Source organism: Lutjanus erythropterus, chromosome 2 (assembly GCF_056507025.1).
Source record: "Lutjanus erythropterus isolate fLutEry1 chromosome 2, fLutEry1.hap2, whole genome shotgun sequence".
In the NCBI taxonomy this organism is placed as follows: domain Eukaryota; kingdom Metazoa; phylum Chordata; class Actinopteri; order Lutjaniformes; family Lutjanidae; genus Lutjanus; species Lutjanus erythropterus.
This window is the reverse complement of record NC_139318.1, coordinates 49081934-49109897: the sequence shown is the minus strand read 5'-3', so window position 1 is coordinate 49109897 and position 27964 is coordinate 49081934. Positions and strand designations below refer to the sequence as shown.

At 46.0% G+C, this 27964-nt stretch overlaps 1 protein-coding gene across 3 annotated transcripts; it reads left to right on the top strand.

Annotated features, from left to right (window-relative positions):
* The first annotated feature begins 670 nt into the window (after window positions 1-670).
* On the top strand, window positions 671-27964 carry LOC146332374 (protein FAM107B). 3 transcript variants are annotated; one of them, XM_084742282.1, is made up of 5 exons: window positions 671-863; window positions 10766-10838; window positions 22058-22262; window positions 25619-25778; window positions 26828-27964. In XM_084742282.1, exons 1-5 carry the CDS (start codon window positions 840-842, stop codon window positions 26942-26944), a joined length of 579 nt encoding a protein of 192 aa, XP_084598408.1. In that variant the 5' UTR covers window positions 671-839; the 3' UTR covers window positions 26945-27964. The 3 variants fall into 3 exon arrangements, with proteins under 3 accessions (XP_084598408.1, XP_084598400.1, XP_084598417.1); XM_084742274.1 differs by having other exon boundaries at window positions 673-863; window positions 10763-10838; XM_084742291.1 differs by lacking the exons at window positions 671-863; window positions 10766-10838 and adding an exon at window positions 12052-12210.

Below are 27964 nucleotides of genomic sequence, written 5' to 3'. Positions count from 1 at the left end.
ACCAACCAACAAGGAACACAGAACCAGATCCTGTCTGTCTGTCTGTCTGTCTGTCTGTTTGTCTGTCTCTCTGTCTCTCTCTCTCTCTCTCTCTCTCTCTCTCTCTCTCTCTCTCTCTCTCTCTCTCTCTCTCTCTCTCTCTCTCTCTCTCTGTCTGTCTGTGTCTCTCTCTCTCTCTCTCTCTCTCTCTCTCTCTCTCTCTCTGTCTGTCTGTGTCTCTCTCTCTCTCTCTCTCTCTCTCTCTCTCTCTCTCTCTCTCTCTCTCTCTCTCTCTCTCTCTCTCTCTCTCTCTCTCTCTCTCTCTGTCTGTGTCTCTCTCTCTCTCTCTCTGTCTCTCTGTCTGTGTCTCTCTCTCTCTCTCTCTCTCTCTCTCTCTCTCTCTCTCTCTCTCTCTCTCTCTCTCTCTCTCTCTCTCTCACTCTGTCTGTCTGTGTCTCTCTCTCTCTCTCTCTCTCTCTCTCTCTCTCTCTCTCTCTCTCTCTCTGTCAACACTCATTACATTAATCCAATCAGAGCATCTTAACTCCTCACAGCTGAGAGCACAAAGTCAGGCAGGAACAGGTGGCAGTGACACCACCTCTTCATCCTCCTCCTCCTCCTCCTCCTCCTCCTCCTCCTCCTCACAGTTAAACTCTCTCTGTTCCTGCTCTGCTCTCGTGTCTCAGCTCAGTTTTGCTTTGGTTCTGGTTTGGTGTTATGATGCTGTCACATAGTTTGGCGGGTTAACTGACCCCAGTGTCTGGGCTGTCAGGCTGTCAGGTGGTGAGGGAGGAGGAGGAGGAGGAGGAGGAGGACGAAGGCTGTGTGGACTGTGAACCTGCAGAGGACTGCTGGGAAGAATGGGAGCTGCTTATGGAAAGAAGGTCAGTCCAACACTATTTATTTATTTGTTTGTTTGTTTGTTTGCTGCCTGAAGACTTTAGTTTGTCTTCAGTCAGTAAAAATGACAAACCGTCATGAAGCAGTTCACATCAGACATTATTAATAAATCTTGGCAGAGTTAAGTTGTGTTCATCACCTTTATCAACTTTTCTTTTCATTTTTTATGTTGTAGAAAATGGTTCTCCTGTCAGGACCTCGTGTTGTGTTTGTGGTTCTCCTGTCAGGACCTCGTGTTGTGTTTGTGGTTCTCCTGTCAGGATCTCGTGTTGTGTTTGTGGTTCTCCTGTCAGGATCTCGTGTTGTGTTTGTGGTTCTCCTGTCAGGACCTCGTGTTGTGTTTGTGGTTCTCCTGTCAGGATCTCGTGTTGTGTTTGTGGTTCTCGTGTCAGGATCTCGTGTTGTGTTTGTGGTTCTCGTGTCAGGATCTCGTGTTGTGTTTGTGGTTCTCCTGTCAGGATCGTGTCAGATTGAGTAGACTCAGTAAACTTTAGCACATGTCTGTTCACTGTTCTCAGAGAACGTAGAACTAAACAGTGTGAAGGAATCAGGATGCCTGTGAGCTGTAACATGTTGGTGAAGAGTAACGGTATGAATGTAATGCATGCATGTTGGACTTAGCTCCGCCCAAGACATCTGTGATTGGTTTGAAGAAATGCAGGGGTGTTTTTTCCTGCGCAGCAGAATGTGTCTGTGTGTGTGAGACTGAAACAGACACAACATGACGTCTGTCTGCAGCTCTGTGTGGAAATACTTCAGAATATTGAACCATGAAGAGGTAAAGTGTCTGCTGCGCTCTGACAAAGGATAAAATATGACTGAAGTTCACTGAGTGGTTTACTGCAACATTTGAAATTTGAAAAACACTTCTGGGTGAAACTCGGTCAGAGGTTGGCTGTGGTGAACTGCGTCCTCGCTGCATAAAGACGACCAAACGTTCTTGAAGAATCTGTCCAAAGTCTCACATCCAGTGAGAGTGAGAGCTGCTCTGGAGTTTTGAACTCTGAGTGATTGTTTGTTAGAGAGACTCTGCAGGACGAAGCCTTTACACCAGCAGCCTCTGAACGCCAACAGAATATAGAATCTGTCTCAGCTCAATATCATGACTTTAAAAAAACCAAATAATTTATTTCAAATGAATTTTGTTAGTTTAAAATATGATGGATTCTAAAATATAGGCTGTTGATCATATTGTCAGACTTCCTTTAATCAATTAATGTTAAAACACAGAGGAACATCTCTGTGGAACAGTCTGCCTCCATCGCTACGATCAATATCTACATCATCACTGTTCAAAAAACATCTGAAAAATTCATTAATTATCAAAGATGTGTAGAACTTTTTGGATGTCATTATAAAACATTTCAACCTGTAAACATTCACTTCTGTAAATCAATTTTAAACACGACTGAGTCTCAACACTTTGAAGTATTATCAGTTATTTATAAACGAGAAGCATCTTCATGGGCATTTTTGATTTCCAACCTCGATGTTCCACAGTCTTTAATGTGTACATACGATGTGCAAATAAAGTAACCTTGACATTTCATCCTTGTGGCTGTAGTGATGATCCAGCTGCATGCGCCGTGCACACTTTAAATATTGTTCATTACGATCTTGACTAATGTTGGAATTATTGTTCTTCTGCCTCAGTAATTATTGATATCACCAGATAACAGAACAAAGCTCCCAGGTTTGGAACTCACAGTTCTCCTCGTTGCAGCCGCCTGAAAACGTGTTTTGATGGAAGCCAAAATTTGACCTTCATAACACGGAAACATCAGGAGAGCGAGATTCTGTTCCAGAATTATAGAAAATATCTTCTCCTCCTCACCACCACATCTCACCATCTGTACAGACGTCCACGTTTGTCCTCAACCTCAGTCGTCTCTCATGACTGCAAATATGACCTGATTAACCTCACAGCTGAAATCAGTGACTCTGATGATATTTGGAAAGATTAAATCATTTTATGGAGGCTGAACATCAGTTTAAAGGGACAGTGTGAACCTGGCAGCTTCATGTCATGTGACCGATTACATGAACTCACCTGTAGACGTTTCATCAGGTGTTACATCAGTACAGTCATTTTAAAGCCTGACTCTGAGTCGGAGGGATTTATAACACACTCAGGGTGGGCGGAGCCTCCACAAGAATGTGTAAACAGGAGGAGTGTGTAGGGTGAGTGTGTAGGGTGAGTGTGTAGGGTGAGTGTGTAGGGTGAGTGTGTGAAGTGTAGAGACAGGTCACAGTCAGACGTCCAGTAGTGATTTTAGTCTTGAACGTGTCACAGCAGCTCTGCAGACTCTTTCCGTCCAGAAATATGCAGAAAAATCAAAGCAGCAACATGAATGTTTCATTCTAAGGTTTTTGTTTTGTAACTCTGTGCGGCTGTACGTGTGTGTTATTGTCGTGTCGCTGTAGTGAGTTTTGGCTCTGTAGTTGTGGTGGTTGGTGTTGTGTGTCAGCTGTTATGTTTCGTGCCGGTTCGTCTGCCTCAGGAGGAAGGAGATGCAGGGAATGTGAACAGAGAATTAGCTAACGAGAAGACAAGTTCAGAGAGGCAGCAGGTTAGACACCCTGTTTTGTTTTGTTTTTTACCGCAGATACCTAAACCTCAGGTTACCTGCTGCTCAAGAAAATAAATCTGAGCTAGTTAACAGACATCACCTCCCTGGTGTTCTTCCTCTGTCCGCTAGCTACGCTTTGACATTATATTATGTATAATAATGTAGTCAGATGTAAGGTTTGTCTGATGTATGATTATCCATCACTGATGGCTGGCAGTCATCGAGCACTGAGCTCTTCATCATTTACATCCATTCTTCATCATCACTGCACTGTTTCATCTCCATGTCCCATTTATTATCTTCTTATTGAACTTTTGTTTTAGTGTGCAGAGATGACTTTCAAACCACACAAGCACAGACAACAACAAGTATAACAGGGAAGAATTGATGCACAGAACTTTACATGGCAAACAGAAAAGGTCGTAATAAATATAATAATGATACTGACATCATGAAAATACTGCAGTTTAAAGTAAAGAGGGTTTTGGGTGTTCGGATCTGTTATAGTAATAGACAGTAAAAGAGCTGTTAGCTCCAGGCTAATATAACTGTTAGCTCCAGGCTAATATAACTGTTAGCTCCAGGCTAATATAACTGTTAGCTCCAGGCTAGAAGAGCTGCTTCTCAAACACACTCAGAGTTTCTGCTTCACCAGAGAAAGACGACAGATATTTGAGTCACAGGGTTCGATACACCTGTTGACACTGGCGTGTTGGGGTGTGTTTGTCACCATGGAGACCAACAGCTGACAGCAGCGTGGGGGGGTGGACGGAGGTATCAGGCCGGGTCATGTGGCGGTAATGTCCCGCTCAGATCGACTCATGAGTGTATTTTTAGAGTCGGCAGCAGCAGGTGGAGACGACGTGAAACTGGACACGCTGAGATTCACTTATTCATGCAAACAGCTGGAAGGATTTAAACCACATGAAGAGACATCAGGTCCCTCACTACCACTGTCTCCATCGTCCCACTGTCCCACTGTCCCCATCGTCCCACTGTCCCACTGTCCCCATCGTCCCACTGTCCCCACTGTCCCCACTGTCCCAATCGTCCCACTGTCCCACTGTCTCCATCGTCCCACTGTCCCACTGTCCCCATCGTCCCACTGTCCCACTGTCCCCATCGTCCCACTGTCCCACTGTCCCCATCGTCCCACTGTCTCCATCGTCCCACTGTCCCACTGTCTCCATCGTCCCACTGTCCCCACTGTCCCAATCGTCCCACTGTCCCACTGTCTCCATCGTCCCACTGTCCCACTGTCCCCATCGTCCCACTGTCCCACTGTCCCCACTGTCCACACTGTCCCACTGTCCCCATCGTCCCACTGTCCTCATCGTCCCACTGTCCCCACTGTCCCCACTGTCCCCATTGTTCCACTGTCCCCATCGGTCCACTGTCCCTATCGTCCCACTGTCCCCACGGTCCCCATCATCCCACTGTCCCCATTGTCCCCACTGTCCCCATCGTTCCACTGTCCCCATCGTCCCACTGTCCCCACTGTCCCCATCGTCCCACTGTCCCCATCATCCCACTGTCCCCATCATCCCACTGTCCCCATCGTCCCACTGTCCCATTGTCTCCATCGTCCCACTGTCCCTACTGTCCCCATTGTCCCCACTGTCCCCATTGTCCCACTGTCCCACTGTCCCCATCGTCCCACTGTCCCCATCATCCCACTGTCCTCATCGTCCCACTGTCCCCACTGTCCCCATCGTCCCACTGTCCCCATCGGTCCACTGTCCCCATCGTCCCACTGTCCTCATCGTCCCACTGTCCCCACGGTCCCCATTGTCCCCACTGTCCCCATTGTCCCACCATCCCCACTGTCCCCATCATCCCACTGTCCCCACTGTCCCCATTGTCCCACTGTCCCCATCGTCCCACTGTCCCCACTGTCCCCACTGTCCCCATCGTTCCACTGTCCCCACTGTCCCCACTGTCCCCATCGTTCCACTGTCCCCACTGTCCCCACTGTCCCCATCATCCCACTGTCCCCACTGTCCCCATCGTCCCACTGTCCTCATCGTCCCACTGTCCCCATCGTCCCACTGTCCCCACTGTCCTCATCGTCCCACTGTCCCCACTGTCCCCATCGTCCCACTGTCCTCATCGTCCCACTGTCCCCATCGTCCCACTGTCCCCACTGTCCTCATCGTCCCACACAAATTATGAACAAATTTATAAATATTAGATTGACAAATATTGCAGATTAAATTTGAGAATGAACCAGCAGGGAAGCAGGAGTCCTTTAATAACTTTGTGGGTATGTCGTCTTTCTAATGACGTCTGATACTTTATGACAAACTGAGACTTTCTGAACTTTAAAATAATATTTTAAAAGTATTTTAAAGCCTCGTCTGTGTGATCAGGGTTTGAATCAAACTGTAGCAAAACATTTTAAAAATAAAAATTAAGAGACTTTTTGTGCTGTTTAAATAAATAGCAGCAGGTGGATGCAGCAGCAGTGTCTTATTTACATTATGTCACAGTCTCAGTCTGCTGTCGACCAATCAGAGCTCACTTCCTGTCAGCAGATGTTCGGTGAACGAGGTCTGACAGCAGATAACGGCAGAGTATTTTCAGCTCCACGTTACGTAATATGGATCATTAACAAAACGATCATGTGACTGATTATTAATGAGCAGTCTGTCACATCTGATCACCCTGATCAATCACAGCTGATCAACCACAGCAAACCAGTCAGATCAGATCAGATCAGATCAGATCGATCACGTCCGTGTGTTTGTGTGTCAATGGATCATCTGTGGGTTAAATCCAGCTTGAACCAGATTAAGACGATCAGAGAAAATCCTGCAGCTAAAAATACACAAAGAGAGGAAGAAGAGGAGGAGGAGGAGGAGGAGGAGGAGGAGGAGGAGGAGGAGGAGGAGGAAGGAGAGGAAGGAGAGGAAGGAGAGGAGGAGGAGGAGGAGGAGGAGGAGGAGGAGGAGCAGGAGGAGGAGGAGGAAGGAGACGAGGAGGAGGAAGGAGAGGAAGGAGACGAGGAGGAGGAGGAGGAAGGAGAGGAAGGAGGAGGAAGGAGAGGAAGGAGAGGAAGGAGAGGAAGGAGAGGAGGAGGAGGAGGAGGAGGAAGGAGAGGAAGGAGAAGAAGGAGAGGAGGAGGAGGAGGAGGAGGAGGAGGAGGAGGAGGAGGAGGGAGAGGAAGGAGAGGAAGGAGAAGAAGGAGAGGAGGAGGAGGAGGAGGAAGAGGAGGAGGAGGAGGAGGAGGAGGGAGAGGAAGGAGAGGAAGGAGAAGAAGGAGAGGAGGAGGAGGAGGAGGAGGAGGGAGAGGAAGGAGAAGAAGGAGAGGAGGAAGGAGACGAGGAGGAGGAAGGAGAGGAAGGAGAAGAAGGAGAGTAGGAGGAGGAGGAGGGAGAGGAAGGAGAGGAAGGAGAGGAGGAGGAGGAGGAGGAGGAGGGAGAGGAAGGAGAAGAAGGAGAGGAGGAAGGAGACGAGGAGGAGGAAGGAGAGGAAGGAGAGGAAGGAGAAGAAGGAGAGGAAGGAGAGGAAGGAGAAGAAGGAGAGGAGGAGGAGGAGGAGGGAGAGGAGGGAGAGGAGGGAGAGGAGGGAGAGGAAGGAGAGGAAGGAGAGGAAGGAGAAGAAGGAGAGGAGGAGGAGGAGGGAGACGAGGAGGAGGAAGGAGAGGAGGAGGAGGGAGACGAGGAGGAGGAAGGAGAGGAAGGAGAAGAAGGAGAGGAGGAGGAGGAAGGAGAAGAAGGAGAGGAGGAGGAGGAGGAGGAGGAGGAGGAGGAGGAAGGAGATGAGGAGGAGTTAATCTTTAACATTCACTGTGTGAACAGATTAACCATCACAACTCTGACTGATTGATTACCTGGTCATTGATTACTGAACCAAAGTATTGATTTGACTGCAGTGACGTGTTCAGAGCACTCAGGGTCAGGAGAGTTACTCTGGAAAGTTACTAATTACAGTAATGTAATCCAATCAATGACAATGATGTAACTTGATTACTTTCACTGTAAGCTCAAAAGAGAAATACTCAACAAAAAATGAAAAATCATGTCAGTCAGTTGTTAACAGTTGTAGGTGTTCAGAATATAAATATAGTTACTGTTGATTGATTGATTGATCAATCGATTGATTCAAAGACAAAAAAAGTTGAGCTTTTTTCATGATACTGAATCAGCAGCTGTGTGTGAACTGTACACGGTAGGATATTGATCTTTACTTTAAAACTGTAATCCTGCTAATAATACACCTTGTTACTCAATGTAATCTGTAATCTGATTACTGCTTAATATAACATGAGATATTTCAGTATTTTCACAGTTTATTTTACATTAATTATTGTTCTGTCTTTTCCTCCAGCTGAAGCTGAGTTCAGGTTCATTTCTGTCTCTGACTCGTGTTCAGATCTGGTTTTTATTTAAACTTCAGCTGTCCTCACATATTAGTGTCAGGGGGACAGGTTTGGCCCGCAGGCCGCTGTTTTCTCCCCCAACTGGCCAGTGTGAAGTCAGAGTTGTGATGTTACAGTGTGTCCAGCAGAGGGCAGACTGTCCTCAGGTCACCTCTGCTCCTACAGTCTGATGATGAGACGGACAACAGACGGTCCTGCAGGTCTGCTGAGGACTGCTGTTACCAACAACAACAACAACAACAACAACAACAACAACAACAACAACAACAACAACCACCATCATCATCAACAACCACCATCATCATCATCATCATCATCATCATCATCATCATCATCATCATCATCAAGATGAACAAGAACAACAAGAACAACAAGATGAACAAGAACAACAAGATGAACAACAACAACAAGAACAACAAGATGAACAACAAGAACAACAAGATGAACAACAACAACAAGAACAACAAGATGAACAACAACAACAACAACAACAAGATGAACAACAACAACAACAACAACAACAATCAGGCCATTGAGGACACTGCAACAAATTATTAACTCTCCTTGTTTGTCAGATTTGTTGTGAACAGTTTGTTGTTGTCTGTGCAGCACAAGTCACTGTGTTACATGACAAACATCCAAAGACGTAGTCAGTACTTTGTAACAGTGTTTGCTAACAAACGGAGCTGAACAGAATGAGGAAGGACGGAATGATGAGCGCTTCAGTAGAACCAACAGAACTTAAAAAAAGAGCAGAGAATCAGCTGCTGAGATGAAGAAATTCACAAAAAGTTCCAGCCAATCCACCACTGCTAACATGCTAAGCTATCTGTTGCCAGGCTTTATGCTAAGCTAAGGCAGCTGTTTCCCTCTATTTCCAATATTTATGCTAAGGTATGCTAAGCTAAGCAGCTGCTGGCTGTAGCATCATGTTTAGACCTGAGAGTGGGATCAGTGTGAACGTGTGACTGTCAGAGAAGAAGAATATTCCACTAAATGTTGAAATGTCCCTTTAAAATTCTACTGGGACCAGTTCAGTAGCTAAAGTGTCTCAGCCTTCATGAACTTGCAGTAAACAACTTCATTCATTTCACCTCCTCCTCCTCCAACCCCCCCCCCCCCCCCGAAGGGCTGTGTGTGTGTGTGTGTGTGTGTGTGTGTGTGTTGGGGGGGGTCCTGTGGGACAGTGGAGGTGGAGGGGGGTGTCAGGGGACAGTGGGGTCCTTGTTGTCACCATGTTGCAGCCTGATGAAGTCTCTCCTAGCAACCAACACAAAGTCCATTCAGAGGACGAGAGGACGCCGTCCAACTGAGCTGCAGACTGAAAGGAGATGAACGGCTGAGAAACAGGAGGAGGAGGAAGAGGAGGAGGAAGAGGAAGGCTGAGCGGAGAAGAAGATGAAAAACAAAACACTTGGATGTTGTTAAAGTAGCAGTTCAACATGTTTATGTGTTTATTTACGTCGTACAAACGTGATGCTGGATTTCTGTTATTAACACTGAAAAAAACATCTTTGATAGTTGATTTTATTTGAAAGTGAAAAGACGTCTTTTTAATGTTGTTGAAAAGTCATTCCAGGACGTCCATCTACGTCTGGTTTAAATTGAAAGTGGAAAAAAGACTGAACACGGTCCGAGTGATCAGATTTAGCCCAAAAGATACAACTGAACTGACGCTGGCTGCTCGGTGGGAAATATTCAATAATTATTCTTTCTTTTCAGCTCAGTGCTCCACTTTAAATTTCTCTATCCACCTACATGAGTGTGTTTATCAGTAAGATTTGTGTTTTTACATCTTCCTTCATCACCTGTGATGAAAACATCAGATTTTTCACACAGTCAGAGAAAGTAAAAGTGTGTGTCGTCCTGTAGTTCAGTCGGCTGTCCCGCGCTCCGCGGTGCGCTCTGGTGAAGCGTCTGACGGCGCGTCGGCTGTCCCGCGCTCTGCGGTGCGCTCTGGTGAAGTGTCTGATGGCGCGTCGGCTGTCCCGTGCTCCGCGGTGCGCTCTGGTGAAGCGTCTGACGGCGCGTCGGCTGTCCCGCGCTCCGCGGTGCGCTCTGGTGAAGCGTCTGACGGCGCGCCGGCTGTCCCGCGCTCCGCGGTGCGCTCTGGTGAAGCGTCTGACGGCGCGCCGGCTGTCCCGCGCTCCGCGGTGCGCTCTGGTGAAGCGTCTGACGGTGCGTCAGCTGCGCTCCGTTTCTATCACTCTTCTCTGCTTCCATCACTGTTAGTTTTGTGGTTTGTGGTGATTTAGAGACTCGGTTTGTAAAGTTTACAGTCTGTCATGATGTTGCTACTAATGATTATTTTCATTGTCGATTAATCTGTTGATCATTTCTGTTAACCAGTTAGATGACACAGTTTAAAAATGTAATCTGATAAAGTTACTAATTACCTGTTTAAAAAATGTAGTCTGGAATGTAATTCATTACATGTAATCTATTACTCCGCCGCTTTCAACTTTCTGAGTTGTTCCAACTTGAGGGGACAATGACATGAATTTTCCTAGAAACTTGTTTTTCTCACAGCACTAAATGCAACATCAGTGCTGGGTAGCTTGTGGGTGTTTGTTGTGGGTTTTTTTTGGATGCCTGATTCTGATTCTGATTCTGATTATTCTTCTTCTTCTTCTTCTTCTTCTTCTTCTTCTTCTTCTTCTTCTTCACATCATTATTACATAAGTGAAGTAAAGAGTCTGTCATCAGTTCATGCAGAGTGTATAACAGCATTTAACTGTAGAAAACGTCAGATCCAGGATCTATATGAGTCGTGTTGCATTGTGGGTAATGTAGGTAAAAGAGGAAAACTGTAATTTTCCTTTTTCTATCTGGTGAAATGAACCACTCACAGAGTGGAGGTCATTTCTGCCTCCAGACTTTACTCTTACATCTTCTTTTTATTTTGTCTGTTTTCTTCTTCTGTGGTGTCCAGAAGGCGTACAGCATTGACCATGAGCCTCCGCCCAAACAGCACTGTGTGAAAAATGGAAAGCACTCAAATGGCAGAGGTGAGTTTTTGTCCCTCTCAGGGTTCCATCTGCACTCAGAGAACAATCAGTGCTCCGTCAGTCGGTGTGTGTGTGTCAGGCTGTGGTGGAACCTCAGACTGATCTGATCACAAACATGACGTTCTACAGTAGAACACACATGTAAATACACTGAAATATTCTGTAAGTCTGTCTGAATTTCAGACAATCAATCAGTTAGTTATTTGGTCCATAAAATGTCGGAAAATGGTGAAAAATTAATCCTGTCACAATCTTGTCAGTTGGAAAATAGGTCCAAACGTGTGTTTCCACATGTTTGGACCTATTTTTCAACTAGTGATCAATCTGGTGATCATTTCTCCGCTAATTGATTAGTTGTTTGGTTCTTAAAGTATCAGCTGTGAATTTGGCGTGACCATTTCTGTGAGGAGTGTCTGACCAGCTTGGAGACGATGACAGAATGTCCTCAGAAGACTTTTCATCGCCATCATGAAGTGCGATGAGCTGCTGTCATTTCACACGTTTTTTAAAATGGAGTTCTGACTGTGACAGTTTTCTGTTCTGTTCTGGAGAGAAGTCACACATCTCCTCAGCTGACATCTTCAAAACTCTGCAGCTCCATGGATAAACAGAACTACAGGGAAGAGGAGAAATATGTTAAACTGTTTAGTCTGATTATTACAATCTGTTTTCCACGAGTACCTGAGAAAAATGAGAATTCATAAACACACCTGCCATCCTGTGAATCAAAACAAGTTTGATCTAAACCAGAACTTGGACCTTAAATGCATCATAATTGTTGCCGCTCTGGTATCCTGCCACCTACAGCTGATGGTGCTTTTCATTTGTTATTTTTTTGCCCCTGCCCCTCAGACTGCCTGAGTCCACCACTGATGATCTGTGCTGTTTTGAGAGTTTCAGCGCCACCTTCAGGTCATGACCAGACATCAGAACTCTGCTGGACTGACCGTCACACTGCAACTGTTTTCATGTCAAAATGAAAAAAACCTGCTGAAAGTGACGGCAGAACGAGGCTGAGAGCAGCTCAGAAGAGAGAGGATGGCTTATAAAGAGGAGGAGGAGGAAGAGGAGGAGGAGGAAGAGGAGGGGGGGGGGGGTATTGACTGAGAGGATCATGTGACCAGTGTTTCACACTCAGCTTTCTTCAGTGAGGAGGAGGAGGAGCTGCTTGTACAGAGAGGATGAAGATTCACACAGACTGAGACACATGAGGAGCACCAGGACCAGGACCAGGACCAGGACCAGCACCAGGATCAGGACCAGGATCAGGACCAGTATCAGGACCAGGATCAGGACCAGGACTAGGATCAGGAGAAGGATCAGGATCTGATGGATGAGACCAGCTCGGGTCGGGAGGGACTGGTGAAGTCTGGTAAGAGGACTGACTGTGATCCTCCTCAAGCTGTTTACTGACTGTTTACTGACTGGATCAGACTGACATGTGTCCTGCTGACTGTCTGTTACTGAGCTGAACTCTGTCAGCTGTGTTTTATTTAAACATGTGGACAGACAGATTGACACTCTGTCATTGATCAGTGAAAAGTTTGTAGCTGAAATTTATTAACATATTTAAGAATAAATGACTCAATAAGAAAGAGACTCATCATTTGTTGGTACTTTATTGACCAGAATTGGGAGGGTTACTTTAAGTAATCTGATACAGTTACTTATCAACTGTTACAAATGTAGTCACCTAATTCAAGTATCACAATATTAACGTAATGTAACTTGATTACTTCATGTTACTGTTGGATTACCTCAATATAAAATATAGTGAAATTGTTCAGTCTAAAGTTTTATGTTTGTTGATGGTTTATTGTTTATCCAGATGTTCCTTCAGATGTTCCTTCAGATGTTCCTTCAGATGTTCCTTCAGTTGTTCCTTCAGTTGTTCCTTCAGATGTTCCTTCAGATGTTCCTTCAGTTGTTCCTTTAGTTGTTCTGAGTGAATGTTTGTCGAGATGAACAGCTGTTATTATAAACACTTCAGTGTTCTTCATTATGATGTTATGATTTTCACACACAAACTTCAAGTGAACTGACAGAAACTGTTTCTTACCAGAAAACCCCTGTGTTGGTGCCGCTAACATTAGCATTAGCATTTGATCTGACCTGTAAATGTTTGTTTAAATGAGATGTTGAGTTGTTGGATGATGACGGTATTTTCACAGCTGAAGGCAGAACGGTCTGTTCTGTGATTTTGTTCCTCTGTTCTGATTTAAATTTCCATCAGTGTTATGTTTTTACAGTCGAGGTCTTGATGATGAAGTGACTGTCAGATCAGCTGCTGTCACTCAGACCACAGTATCTCCATCACTGCTCTTGTATTAACAGGATATTCTGCTTTTAGACTTTTCTTTCTTTCCTTGTTTTTACACGTTTCATGAAAAATCTTGAATTTCTTGAAAGTCTTGAATCGTGTTGGACAACAACGTGGTGCTAACTGTTCATACATCAGTGTGAGGTTGGTGTGAGGTTGGTGTGAGGTTGGTGTGAGGTTGGTGTGAGGCTGGTCGGTGTGAGGTCGGTGTGAGGTTGGTGTGAGGTTGGTGTGAGGCTGGTGTGAGGTTGGTGTGAGGTTGGTTGGTGTGAGGTTGGTGTGAGGCTGGTGTGAGGTTGGTGTGAGGTTGGTTGGTGTGAGGCTGGTTGGTGTGAGGTTGGTGTGAGGCTGGTTGGTGTGAGGTTGGTGTGAGGCTGGTGTGAGGTTGGTGTGAGGCTGGTGTGAGGTTGGTGTGAGGTTGGTTGGTGTGAGGCTGGTTGGTGTGAGGTTGGTGTGAGGCTGGTTGGTGTGAGGTTGGTGTGAGGCTGGTGTGAGGCTGGTGTGAGGTTGGTGTGAGGTTGGTTGGTGTGAGGCTGGTGTGAGGCTGGTTGGTGTGAGGTTGGTGTGAGGTTGGTGTGAGGTAGGTTGGTGTGAGGTTGGTGTGAGGCTGGTTGGTGTGAGGTTGGTGTGAGGTTGGTTGGTGTGAGGCTGGTGTGAGGTTGGTTGGTGTGAGGTTGGTGTGAGGTTGGTGTGAGGTAGGTTGGTGTGAGGTTGGTGTGAGGCTGGTTGGTGTGAGGTTGGTGTGAGGCTGGTGTGAGGCTGGTGTGAGGTTGGTGTGAGGTTGGTTGGTGTGAGGCTGGTGTGAGGCTGGTTGGTGTGAGGTTGGTGTGAGGTTGGTGTGAGGCTGGTTGGTGTGAGGTTGGTGTGAGGCTGGTGTGAGGCTGGTGTGAGGTTGGTGTGAGGTTGGTTGGTGTGAGGCTGGTGTGAGGTTGGTTGGTGTGAGGTTGGTGTGAGGTTGGTGTGAGGTTGGTTGGTGTGAGGCTGGTGTGAGGTTGGTTGGTGTGAGGTTGGTGTGAGGTTGGTGTGAGGCTGGTTGGTGTGAGGTTGGTGTGAGGCTGGTGTGAGGCTGGTGTGAGGTTGGTGTGAGGTTGGTTGGTGTGAGGTTGGTGTGAGGTAGGTTGGTGTGAGGTTGGTGTGAGGTAGGTTGGTGTGAGGTTGGTGTGAGGCTGGTTGGTGTGAGGTTGGTGTGAGGCTGGTGTGAGGCTGGTGTGAGGTTGGTGTGAGGCTGGTTGGTGTGAGGTTGGTGTGAGGTTGGTGTGAGGCTGGTGTGAGGCTGGTGTGAGGTTGGTGTGAGGTTGGTGTGAGGTTGGTGTGAGGCTGGTGTGAGGCTGGTTGGTGTGAGGTTGGTGTGGATGAATGAGTGTAGGATGATGACAATGAAGTAATCGTTGGAGTCAGTTTGGTTCTGGTTTGGTCCAGTATTATCTGGTGTTTTAGTTCTGCTTAGTAGAGATGCTCGAATACCATTTTTCGCTTCCTGATGAATTTGAATACCTGAACTTTGCAAATTTGTCAGTAACAGGCTGTCAGAAAAATGGTCTTTTCATCCAGTGGGACATTTTTTAGACTACTGAGGTTTTGGGAGAATGGGCTGTCAGAACAATGGCATGGAACCCAAATAACAGCTGTGCCAAGTTACCTTAAGTATCAGGAGTGTGGATGAATTCGCTGATTTTATCCACTTAAAACATATTTTTCTGTGTTAGCTACCTAATAATTCATCCCTGTTTGCAGGCAAGCTAAGGTTAGGTAACTTTATCCTACTAAAACCAGAATATCACAATATATTCCACGTTTTGCAGCGATGTTAGCTTTGACTTTGTGCTGGACTTTGTGTTGTGGTTAGGGTCGGGGCTGTGTCAGTTGTTTGTTGACGTTAGCAGACTCCATTTTTAAGCTAATGTTAGTTAGCATTGCATACTGTTGAAGAGAGGCGAGACACTCAGGAGCATAAACGTCACATCCTTTGGATTTTCAAAATAATCTGTCCTGAGTCCTTCACATAGAAGTCTGTCCATGGGCTGTTGGAAATAACTCATTTTTAATTAATGTTCTAATGTGTTCACACATGGAAAACACCAACTGATTAATGCATGTAAACTTATTACTTATTGCACCTTTAAAGGTAAAAAACTGATCAATAGTGCTACAGTTGTCTTTTGCAACATGTCCGTTTGTGACCTGAGTGTTTGAGTAAGAGAACAGACTTCAACCTGCTGTGTTTGAACAGTTATCACTTCAGTTTGTGTGACTGATGGATGATAAAGTCTGTAACAAACAAACCCCAGTGATTGACTCCAGAGTGTTTTTATTTTAGTCTGAAGGAAAAGACCAAAACCTCTCACACACAATAAGAGTTAGGGTTAATATTAAGTATTATTTTTATGTTATTATCAGTGTTGCTGTGAAACATGTACAGTTTGTAGTAGTGGTTGTGAGGTACCTCACAGTCATCATGGAGAGCAAATATCTGAAATCAAAGGAGGAGTTTTATTCTTCAGAAGCTTTTGAGCTGCAGCAGGTTTGATCTGATTTAATAACTCCAGAGTTTTATTATCTTGTGTGTAACATGATCACGTTTCCTCCTGGCTGAGGTGAAGTCAGACTGTCTTCTGTAACCAGATATAACAGGATATAACAGGACATAACAGGCACTCAGAGAGACGTCGATAAACTACACTGTACGTCCTGTCTCAGATCGATATGAAACCACACAATGTCTCAAAGTCCGTCCAGACGTCCTGCAGCCGTCCTCTGAGTCAACTTTCAGATCAGACACAGTCAACGTCCAGAACAAGAAGACGAGTCCCAGAGAGCACTGCTGCAAGAATCAGCCAATCAGAGAGTTCCTCAGATTCATTCTGTCAGGTCTAAGTGCTGTTGAAGACTCATTCATACTCTACATTAGATTCACAGACAGACACAGACAGAGCTCCTGTCTGTAGTCTGCACTCATTTTGTCTGCAGTACCTCCGGTCATCATGGGGGGGCAGTGCAGATGATAGATCAAGAGAGACACGACCACAGGACACAAAGAAGAAGTTTTAAAAATCCCAGAGTCTTAGTTTGTGAAAAGGATTCTCCGCCCACGTGTGATGATGTATTAATGACCTCACAGACAGTCGCTCCGGCTCATTATTAAATCCTCCTCCAGCGTCACCATAAACTTTTGACTCTTTATGAATAATTGTCACTGTTCGGTTGGTCAGCTGGTTTTTATCCTGTGATTCAGTGTTTGTGTCTACATCTGTTTTTATTGAAGAACAGCTGCACTGACGAAGCTCCGCCCACTCTGAACCAACACGCTCTCTGTGACTTTTCCACAAAAAATTACTGGCAGACCAGCAGTTTTTTGTTTTTTTTTTCAAAATGTCTTTATTCAGGTTTTGCAGACAGTGAAGGTTCACAGTGCAGCAGCGTCTCTGCGTTAGGATGAGAGAAAACCCAAACATAAATCCACTTTCCCTCCCAACCACCCAGTCAGATAAACCACAATAAACAGCAAAATCGTTACATAGCGACATACAATACATAAATAATTGAAATTAAGTAAGACAAAATAGTATAAAATATTGAAATAAAGAATAAAAGATATATAAATAAATAAGAAGAAAGGGAAAAAATTAAGTAAGTTAGAAATAAATAAATATAAATTAATAAATAAATAGAACTAAAAAAAAGGGGGTGGGGTGATCTCTCTTTCCAGCAGCTAATCCTTCTGAGAAGTTTCCTCGGCGTCCTCAGAAACAACAGTACAATTGTTGCTAATATAAACCAACAGAGGGTCCCAGGTTTTATGGAACGATGTCAAAGATCCGTTCTGTAAGAACCTTAACTTCTCTAACCGTAGACATCGTAAAACTTCACGTATCCAGCGATTGTGAGTCGGGGGAGAAACGTGTTTCCATTTGAGGAGAATGATACTTCTGGCAAGCAGAGTAGTAAAGGCCATGACACGCTGTGTAGTAAAGGGCAGATTTTTAGTTGGAGGGAGACAAAAGACAGCAGTCAAGGGGTCCGGATCTAAATTTATGTTGAGAGCCTGTTTGAGAGTTTGGAATATGTCGGACCAAACGTTGGTCAGCTTCGGGCGCGTCCAGAACATGTGTGAACGGTCAGCTGGAGGCTGTTTACAAGCATCGCTGTGACTGGGATACATCTTAGCCAGTTTAGCGTTAGTGAAATGGGCTCTGTGAAGCACCTTCCACTGCAACAGACCATGCCTGGCATATACAGACCAAGAATGGGTCAGTTTCAGAATGTCCCTCCACTGGACGGTGGTGATGTCGGTGATGTCGGTGATGATCGGTGATGTCTACCCCTAAATCCTTTTCCCATGCATTTTTAAGTGAAGTAGTCAGGACTGGACTCAGAAGTGCAATCTTATTATAATTTAGAGAAAAGAATTCAGGGAGGCGGTTTGGGAAATGTGTTTTTGAATAAAATGTCTCATTTGAAGGTACCGGAAAAAATGGCTATTGGGAAAGCTGCAGTTTTTTTGTACTGGAGATGTGACTATTTTCCCTGTCGATTAAACACAATTTTTAAGATTAATTCATTAATTTATTATTTTTTATTACTCTTTTATTACTATTTGTTGGCTCTTAAACAGGGAAACAGCCGTGTGGCTGACCATGCCATTCGTTTTTGGACTTAATCCCTGTCTGAAACATTCCTGCATAGTCTTTCTGATGAGATTAAAGATCATCTTACTCGACTAGATTTACCCCCAGACTTTGATGTGGCATTAGCTATCAAGATTGATAATCACGTTTTCAAAAGACCAAAAGAGAAAAGTCATGTTGAGCGGAGAAGATGCATCTACTGCCGTCTCCAAGGACATTTGCTGGCAGCATGCCCAGTAAAAAGGCCTTGGTCATCAGTGAATGGAGGGTGACTGGGGAGCAGAACTTCTTCTACAAAACCCTCCCATGCACTCACCCAGGCCCATATTTCCTCTCTTTTGGTTTTATTGGAATTGGCTGTTTTCGTGGACTCTGGAGCTGATGAAAACTTCATGGATCAAGGTCTCACTCGCCAGCTCCATTTGGTGCTCGAGCCTCTCCCTTCTCCCCTGGTGGCCCACGCCTTAGATGGTCGTCTCCTCTGCCATGTGCCTCTCCGGACTCCAGCTCTCAGTCTCCTCATGTCAGGTAACCATTCGGAGACAGTTTCTTTCTACATCATTGACTCTCCTGAACTTCCTCTCATTCTTGGTTACCCTTGGCTAACTAAGCACAACCTGCATTTAGACTGGTCTACTGGTACTGTCCTGGGCTGGAGTGACCAGTGTCACTCATCTTGTCTCCTGTCTGCCTCCTCCACTGATCTCCCCAAGCCTGTTGACTCCTCTTCAGAGTTCCCTGATCTGTCTGGTGTCCCTTCTGCTTACATGGATTTGAAGGGGGTTTCAACAAGGCCCGTGCCACTTCTCTGCCACCTCACAGACCGTATGACTGTCAGCCCCAGAGAGGGAGGCCATGAATGAATACATCCAGACCTCCTTAGCTGCTGGCATTATCCGCCCTTCTTTGTCTCCTGCTGGTGCTGGATTTTTCTATGTGGATAAGAAGGACAAGACTCTGCGACCATGTATTGACTACAGGGGCCTAAACAACATCACCATTAAAAACAGGTACCCCCTCCCTCTTATGTCCTCTGCCTTTGAACTGTTGCAAGGAGCCACTGTTTTCACTAAGCTTGATCTGAGAAATGCATACCATCTTGTTCGTATTAGGGAGGGGGATGAGTGGAAGACAGCTTTCAACACCCCTAGCGGCCATTATGAGTATCTGGTGATGTCTTTTGGACTTACCCAGCAATTTTTCAGTCCCTCGTCAATGATGTTCCTCATGGCATGCTTAACCGCTTTGTCTTTGTCTATCTGGACGATTTTCTGATTTGTGTGAAGACAAGCATGTGCAGCACATCCAGCAGGTACTTCAGCGGCTGTTGGAGAACCAGCTTTTTGTCAAGGCAGAGAAATGTGAATTTCACCAGCAGTCAGTCTGGGGTTTCTGGGGTTCATTGTGTCACCTGGCAGAATCCAAATGGATCCTGCCAAGGTTAGTGCAGTTGTTGACTGGCCAATTCCCTCTGACCACAAGCAGTTGCACAGATTTTTGGGTTTTGATAACTTTTACGGACGTTTCATCAGGAACTACAGCTCCATAGCAGCCTCTTTACATGCTCTCACTTCTCCTGGTTCTAAGTTTCTGTGGAACAGTCAAGCTTAAGAGGTCTTCAATACCCTGAGGCATCGGTTCACCTCCTCACCCATCCTCTCCATGCCAGACCCCAAACTTCAATTCATTGTTGAGGTTGATGCCTCAGATGTGGGGGTAGGGGGAGTACTTACTCAACGCTCTTCCAAAGATTACAAGGTTCACCCATGTGCTTTCTTTTCCAGAAAGTTGTCCAAAGCAGAGAGAAACTATGACGTGGGTAACTGGGAGTTGTTGGCTGTTAACTTGGCCTTGGAGGAGTGGAGACACTGGCTGGAGGGGGCTGAACTGCCATTCCTGGTATGGACGGACCATAAGAACCTGGAATACATCAGAACAGCCAGGAGGTTGAACTCATGCCAAGCCAGGTGGGCTCTGTTTTTTAATCATTTTAACTTCACCCTGTCCTATCGCCCTGGCTCCAGGAACACCAAACCAGATGCCCTCTCCCCGCCTAGTTCAAACCCGATGACTTTTGAAGAGCCGCCACTACCATCCTGCCTGCTGCCTGTGTGATTGGAGCTGTGACTTGGGACATGGAAAGTGAGGTGAATCAAGCACTGGAGGGGGCTCAAATTCCTGATGGATGTCCTCAGAACCTTCTCTTCATCCCGCGGGTGCTGCAGTGGGGGCATTCCTCCAGGCTGAGCTGCTATCCAGGGGTGAGGCGGACAAGCAGCGGGTTTTGGTGGCCCTCTGTGGTGAAAGATGTGGGGGAATTTGTCTCTGCCTGTTTTGTCTGTGCTCAGAATAAGACTTCATGACAATGACCATATGGGCTGCTTCATCCTCTTCCAGTACCACGACGACCCTGGTCCCATATATCTTTGGATTGTGTCACTGGGTTGCCCCCCTCTGAAGGTAACACTGTTGATCGCTTTTCCAAGATGGCACACTTTGTACCCTTGGCCAAACTCCCCTCTGCCAAGGAGATGGCAGAGGCCATGTTGTCTCATGTTTTTCATCTGCATGGTCTGCCACAGGGTGTCGTTTCAGATAGAGGGCCTCAGTTTGTTTCCTGGTTCTAAAAGGAGTCCTGCGGACTGATTGGTGCCACAGCCAGCCTCTGGTTTCCATCCCCAGTCCAATGGTCAGACAGAACGTTACAGTCAGGAACTGGAGACAAGTCTAAGATGCCTCGTCTCCCAGAATCCATCCCTGTGGAATCAACAGTTAGTACGGATTGAATATGCACACAACTCACTTCCCGTTTCTGCCACTGGTCTGTCTCCCTTTCATTGTGTTTATGGGTTCCAGCCACCACTGTTTCCAGACCAAGAGGGTGAGGTTGCTGTGCCATCTGCTCAGGCCCTGGTTTGTCGTTGTCACCTCACCTGGAAAAGGGCTTAAGCAGCTCTTCTTTGGGCTACCAGGTTTGTTGGACCCTTCTCCATCTCCAAAATCATTACTCCTGTGACTGTGCAGTTACGTCTTCCCGGGACCATGAAGGTTCATCCCACCTTTCATATCTCCAAAGTCAAACCTGTAAAGATTAGTCCTTTGGTTCCCTCCTCAAAACCCCCTCTGCCCGGGGCATCGATGGAGGGCCTGCCTTTACTGTGAAGTGCCTGCTTGCAGCCCAATGCAGAGGTCAGGGTCGCCAGTACCTGGTTGATTGGGAGGGATATGGGTTCTGGGTCTGGGTCCTGGGTTCCCTTTAGGGACATCCTGGGTAGGTCCCTTATACAGGGATCCTCTCTGGGCTCCTCTCGGCTCCTCTGGGCTCCTCTGGGCTCCTCTGGGCTCCTCTCGGCTCCTCGCGGCTCCTCTGGGCTCCTCACGGCTCCTCTGGGCTCCTCTGGGCTCCTCTGGGCTCCTCTGGGCTCCTTGCGGCTCCTCTGGGCTCCTCTGGGCTCCTTGTGGCTCCTCTGGGCTCCTCTGGGCTCCTTGTGGCTCCTCTGGGCTCCTCTGGGCTCCTCTGGGCTCCTTGCGGCTCCTCTGGGCTCCTCTGGGCTCCTCGTGGCTCCTCTGGGCTCCTCTGGGCTCCTCTGGGCTCCTCTGGGCTCCTCTGGGCTCCTCGTGGCTCCTCTGGGCTCCTCTCGACTCCTCTCGACTCCTCTGGGCTCCTCTGGGCTCCTCTGGGCTCCTCTCGACTCCTCTGGGCTCCTCTGGGCTCCTCTGGGCTCCTCTCGGCTCCTCGCGGCTCCCCCATGATTCAAATCATGAGTCTAAACATGGTGTGTGATATAAGTGTGAAGCAGCAGAGGATGATGGGAGGTTGAGTCTCTGATCAGGACTGAAGCCAACATCTGGACAAAAACCTGAAGACAGGAGGTTGTGTTTGTCCACATACTTTTGTCCATGTGCTGCAGTTGATGTGTGTGTGTGTGTGTGTGTGTGTGTGTGTGTGTTGTGGTGTGTGTGTGTGTGTGTGTGTGTGTGTGTGTGTGTGTGTGTGTGTTGGTCTCTGGTTGCATAGTGAAAGAGGTCATTGTTGGACTGAACTGTATGACATCGGATCTGTGTCTCCCAGAATATCTGAGGACTCGGATCAGATGCCTGTTAATCTGTTCTTTCTTCTCCCAGAGACACTGTGGACACGATGGACAGAGACGTTCACAAAGAGACGGACATGACAGCTCAGACATGGACATGTCACACAGCTCTTCTCTGAGATTAAAGTGAGACTTTTGACTCTTTACGTCCTCCTGATTGTGTCCTCTTCATGTCCTCAGCCTCGGCGTACGCAGACCTACAGCAGCACCGGTCCGATGGCGTCCACAGGAGGCCGTCCCCCGTGTCCAGCTACGTCCCCCAGCCTGACTACCTGGAGGGAGACGAGGACAGTGACCTCATCAAACCCAAAAAACTCATCAATCCTGTCAAAGCTTCAAAAAGTCATCAAGAGCTTCACAGAGAGCTGATGAGCAGCTGCAGACGGTAACACAACTACACACTGACAGACGCACAACTACACGCTGACAGACGCACAACTACACGCTGACAGACGCACAACTACACGCTGACAGACGCACAACTACACGCTGACAGACGCACAACTACACTTTGACAGACGCAAAACTACACGCTGACAGATGCACAACTACACGCTGACAGATGCACAACTACACACTGACAGACGCACAACTACACGCTGACAGACGCACAACTACACGCTGACAGATGCACAACTACACACTGACAGACGCACAACTACACACTGACAGACGCACAACTACACTCTGACAGACGCACAACTACATGCTGACAGACGCACAACTACACTCTGACAGACGCAAAACTACACGCTGACAGACGCACAACTACACGCTGACAGACGCACAACTACATGCTGACAGACGCACAACTACACTTTGACAGACGCAAAACTACACGCTGACAGACGCACAACTACACTCTGACAGACGCACAACTACATGCTGACAGACGCACAACTACACTTTGACAGACGCACAACTACACATTGACAGACGCACAACTACACTTTGACAGACGCAAAACTACACACTGACAGATGCACAACTACACTTTGACAGACGCAAAACTACACACTGACAGACGCACAACTACACTTTGACAGACGCAAAACTACACGCTGACAGACGCACAACTACACTTTGACAGACGCACAACTACACTTTGACAGACGCACAACTACACGCTGACAGACGCACAACTACACTCTGACAGACGCAAAACTACACTCTGACAGACGCAAAACTACACGCTGACAGACGCACAACTACATGCTGACAGACGCACAACTACACGCTGACAGAGACACAACCACACGCTGACAGACGCACAACTACACGCTGACAGACACACAACTACACGCTGACAGACGCACAACTACACGCTGACAGAGACACAACTACACGCTGACAGGCGCACAACTACACGCTGACAGACGCACAACTACACGCTGACAGACGCACAACTACACGCTGACAGACGCACAACTACACGCTGACAGAGACACAACCACACGCTGACAGACGCACAACTACACGCTGACAGACGCACAACTACACGTTGACAGACGCACAACTACACTTTGACAGACGCACAACTACACGCTGACAGACGCACAACTACACTCTGACAGACGCAAAACTACACTCTGACAGACGCAAAACTACACGCTGACAGACGCACAACTACACTTTGACAGACGCACAACTACACGCTGACAGACGCAGAACTACACTCTGACAGACGCACAACTACACTTTGACAGACGCACAACTACACGCTGACAGACGCAGAACTACACTTTGACAGACGCACAACTACACGCTGACAGACGCACAACTACACTCTGACAGACGCAAAACTACACTCTGACAGACGCAAAACTACACGCTGACAGACGCACAACTACACGTTGACAGACGCACAACTACACGCTGACAGACGCAGAACTACACGCTGACAGACACACAACTACACACAACTGCACACAGAGACACACACCTGGACATAGAAATACTTATTAAATGTTAATAAGAGCATAATAAAGGATTAATAAACCTTAATAAGCACAATGCATATTTAACTTTGAACATGTTTATTAAGCTGTTATTAACACTTATGTAGTCTTATTAACACACATCAATGTTAATAAGCATCTTATAAGGGCCTTATTAACTAACACTTATTACAAGCCCCTTCATACAAAGTCTGACAGTCTGACAAACATCAGCTGACCCGCTGACCAATCAGAGTGCAGTATTTTTTGGTGAAACGTCTTTAATCACATGAGGAGAGCTGGATGTCCTGCCGTCCTCTCTGTGTCCGTCCTCACTGTGTCCATCCTCTCTGTGTGAAGTTCTGGAAGAAACAAGAAGACGCTGCTAAGCAACAGCCTCCCACCTCACAGGCCCGCAGCCGCCGAGGACTCTGGGAAAGGTTTTTACATCACCTTCACACAGTCGCTCATTCACACGGCGGGCACGGCGAGGTCGTCTTTTCTCTTCTGATTTTATCATTCAGGAGGAAAAGTGAAGCTGGACGACACCCAGACACACACAGACACGCACACACACAGAGTCGTGTTCAGTCAATCAGCTGATGGAAACACACACACACACAGTGTGTACAGTGCTGTGTGTGTAACAGAGTGCCCTCTGCTGGAGGAAACACAGATTACAGCACACAAAAACACTGAATTAAAACTGTACTGATCCTTCAGCAGTCAGTGTTCAAAAACACACGGAGAACATTTCTATCATTTACATGAAGAATGAAAGGAAATCATTAATATATTTAACATTAACTGGACTTATTAAAAAATCTCCTGGTGACCAACATGTTGTGTCTGTTGACTGACGAGAGAAGATAGACGAGTGGTCAGTAAACAAGTTTCTTGTTTTTAATCTTCATCATTGTCCACAGATCAATGCAACATCATGACAGACTGTAAACTTTACAAACCGAGTCTCTAAATCACCACAAACCACAAAACTAACAGTGATGGAAGCAGAGAAGAGTGATAGAAACAGAGCGCAGGTCAGCTGACGCGCCGTCAGACGCTTCACCAGAGCGCACTGCGGAGCGCGGGACAGCTGACGCGCCGTCAGACGCTTCACCAGAGCGCACCGCGGAGCGCGGGACAGCTGACGCGCCGTCAGACGCTTCACCAGAGCGCACCGCGGAGCGCGGGACATCTGACGCGCCGTCAGACGCTTTATCAGAGCGCGCCGCGGAGCGCAGGTCAGCTGATGCTTGTTTTTGTCTCTGACAGGCTCAGATTGTTCTTGTTAGTGTCTGACAACATTAAGGAAAGGATCACTACAGTCAGAGAGATTTTTTTAAGAGAGGAAGAGACGTTTGGTTTAAACAGAAACAGCTGATTTATTGATCTCAACAAACTTGACAGAATCATTTTGCATCATCGTCAGCTTCATTCAAACTTGACAGAAACTAAATAAAACTCAACAAAAATGTCTTGATTCTTCTTTCTACTGTCCAACAATCACCAACTCTAGTTTGGTCCAAATAAATCCTTAATTCATGACCAGGAGTGCAGAACGTGAAGCGCAGGTGATGCTGGACAGCAGCTAAAACATGAGTCTAACTGATAAAAGATTCTGATGCAGACTGATGGAGGAGCCCTGAACTGAAAAACCTCCAGATTACTGAATATTCATTTTGTTCAGTCAAATCTGATTCAACAGAAAAAAGTTTGGATCCGGCTTCATATAATATTTGTATTGTTTTGTGTGTGTTGTTGTTGTTGGTGTGCGTGTGTGTGTGTGTGTGTGTGTGTGTAGGGGAGGGGGTAGTGTGGAGATGAAGCCGGAGCTGCAGAGAGTTCTGGAGTCGAGGAAAAGAGATCAGCTGATCAAACAGAGGAAACAGGAAGAGGAAGCTCACAGGAAGATTTCTCCTCTGGAGGCCGAACTGATCAAGAGACACAAGAAGCTGGAGGAGGTGAAACACACACACACACACACACACACACACACACACACACACACACACACACACACACACACACACACACACACACACATGCACACACACTGAGCATGTGCAGCAGTGTTCCTCCTGATGGCCTCGCCCACCACAGACTTTCCTATGTGATGACATCACAGCAGATTTTTAAAACTCTTCTGTCAGATATTTTTATATCTTCACCGTAGAGTCTCTGCTGGTGAGGAATAAAGAGATAAGATAAACACACACAGTCTGTACAGGAGCTGTGGAAAGTGACACACTCACAGGAACTACATGGTGAAAACACAACAACTCCAGAGATGCAACGTGACAGAAAAGACACATGACCACAGAGAGTCTCTGTGAGGTCGGAGCTGAAGGTAACGAAGAGTCAACAGGAAGTAAATGTGCAGTTATATAAATGCACACTACAGTGGACAGGAAGAGGACAGATGAGACGTTTCAGTGTGGACTACAGAGGAGGACACACACAGACAGACAGACTGATGTTTTCACAGATTTTAAATCTTAGATCTTAAAGATTTTTTAAAGTTTTATTTTTCCTCCTTCAGTCGTCAGCAGACACCATGAAAACTACACAAAATAAAAGACATATCTTGAAGTCTGTCCAGGAGTAGACAGGTCCAACAATAGTCTCTCACAGTCACATCTGACGATAGACGGCTCCCAACAAGTTAACACGAAACAGAATACTTTGAACTGTATGTGTAAATGATAAGTCAATGATCATGTGACCCCTCAGACTGTGCAGAATATGATTATTTGGGGCCGAACGTTTCTCCTCTGCAGACGTGCTGACTCTACCCATAATGCATCAGGTGTGCTGCTGACTAAAGTCTGGTCATGTGACCTGTTACAATCTACATCAAAGTAAACTTCAAAAAATGTTTCTCAGACAGTTACAAAGTAAAAGAGTTTTCTGATCAGGTTTATTGATGTATTTGAATGTTATTAATCTTAGTTTGTCTCCTGCTGGACGTCCTCTGTCCGTCCTCCTGAATCTTTGACGTCTTGTGTTGCAGTTGGAGAAGGAGCAGCAGAAGCAACAGGAGGACAACCTGAGAGCTCCAGAGTTCGTCAAAGTCAAGGAGAATCTGAGACGGACGTCCTTCCACAGTAAAGAGGAGAAGGAGGTGTAGAGACAGAGACACAGCTGCTGTTACAGGACACTGAGGAGGACGCCGTGTCTCCAGATGTTGACAGCTGGACAGAACAGCTGTGACATCTCTTCAAATGAAACTCACGTGGGACAGACGACAGCTCGGTGAGGAGACACACGATGGACACGTCACCTGACCCGTTGCCATGGAAACAAACAAACATCTGTCTCTGCGCAGAAGGAAGGACACAGATAAAGATTAGCAGAGAAAAAACTTTTCGTTCTGAATTATAAGATTAATTTTGTTTTTATCACGAGATGATCAATATGTTTGATTATTAGAAAACATTATTGATTCATATTTCAGAATTTAATATTGACACTCGATTCAAACGGAGTTTCTGCAGGTTTCAACACATTTATGACTTTTAAAGACATTTTAGTTTTTGAAATGAATACTTTGTAACAGCAGTATTTTCACTTGTAACTGAGTAATATTTCAGTAATGTAACAGTATTTTTTACTTGAGTACAGACCGTCAGAACTCTTTCCATCACTGACAATGATAATAATAATTTAAAACCATTATTTGAGACATATTTCTCGTCCGTGCTGGAAAATCATTTGGAGAAGATGAAAGAAAATCTGAATTATTTCCATCTTCAAAGTGAAGAACCTGCAGAAACTCTGTATGAAAGAATTACCAGGAAAAGTCATAATTAACAGTTTCATATTTGGTACCTAATTTGTTTGGACGTCTTTTTCAAGCCCTTTCAGTCACAGTTATTTTAATTATTGATCAATCTGTTGATTGATTATTATCAGAAGTTGCAAAATAAGGTCCATACATGTGAAGACATATGACCTATTTTTAGATCTAGATCTTTTTTCCTGTAACAATTATAACTATTATAAATGTCAGCAGAAGTTAAAGTTAACGAGGACAGATGTTTTATTTTAGGTCGACAGACACGTTCCTCGTCCACCAAAGAAACGAAATATGAATTGTGACTTCGCCTGTTGTTCTCTCAGCATCATTGATTCAGTATCTGTTCATTGT

Coding starts and splice junctions, on each gene's coding strand:
- LOC146332374 (XM_084742274.1), top strand. CDS start 840: ATGGGAGCTGCTTATGGAAAGAAG. Junction 10,839..22,057: donor AAAGCACTCAAATGGCAGAG/GTGAGTTTTTGT, acceptor TCATGTCCTCAG/CCTCGGCGTACGCAGACCTA. Junction 22,263..25,618: donor CTGATGAGCAGCTGCAGACG/GTAACACAACTA, acceptor GTGTGTGTGTAG/GGGAGGGGGTAGTGTGGAGA.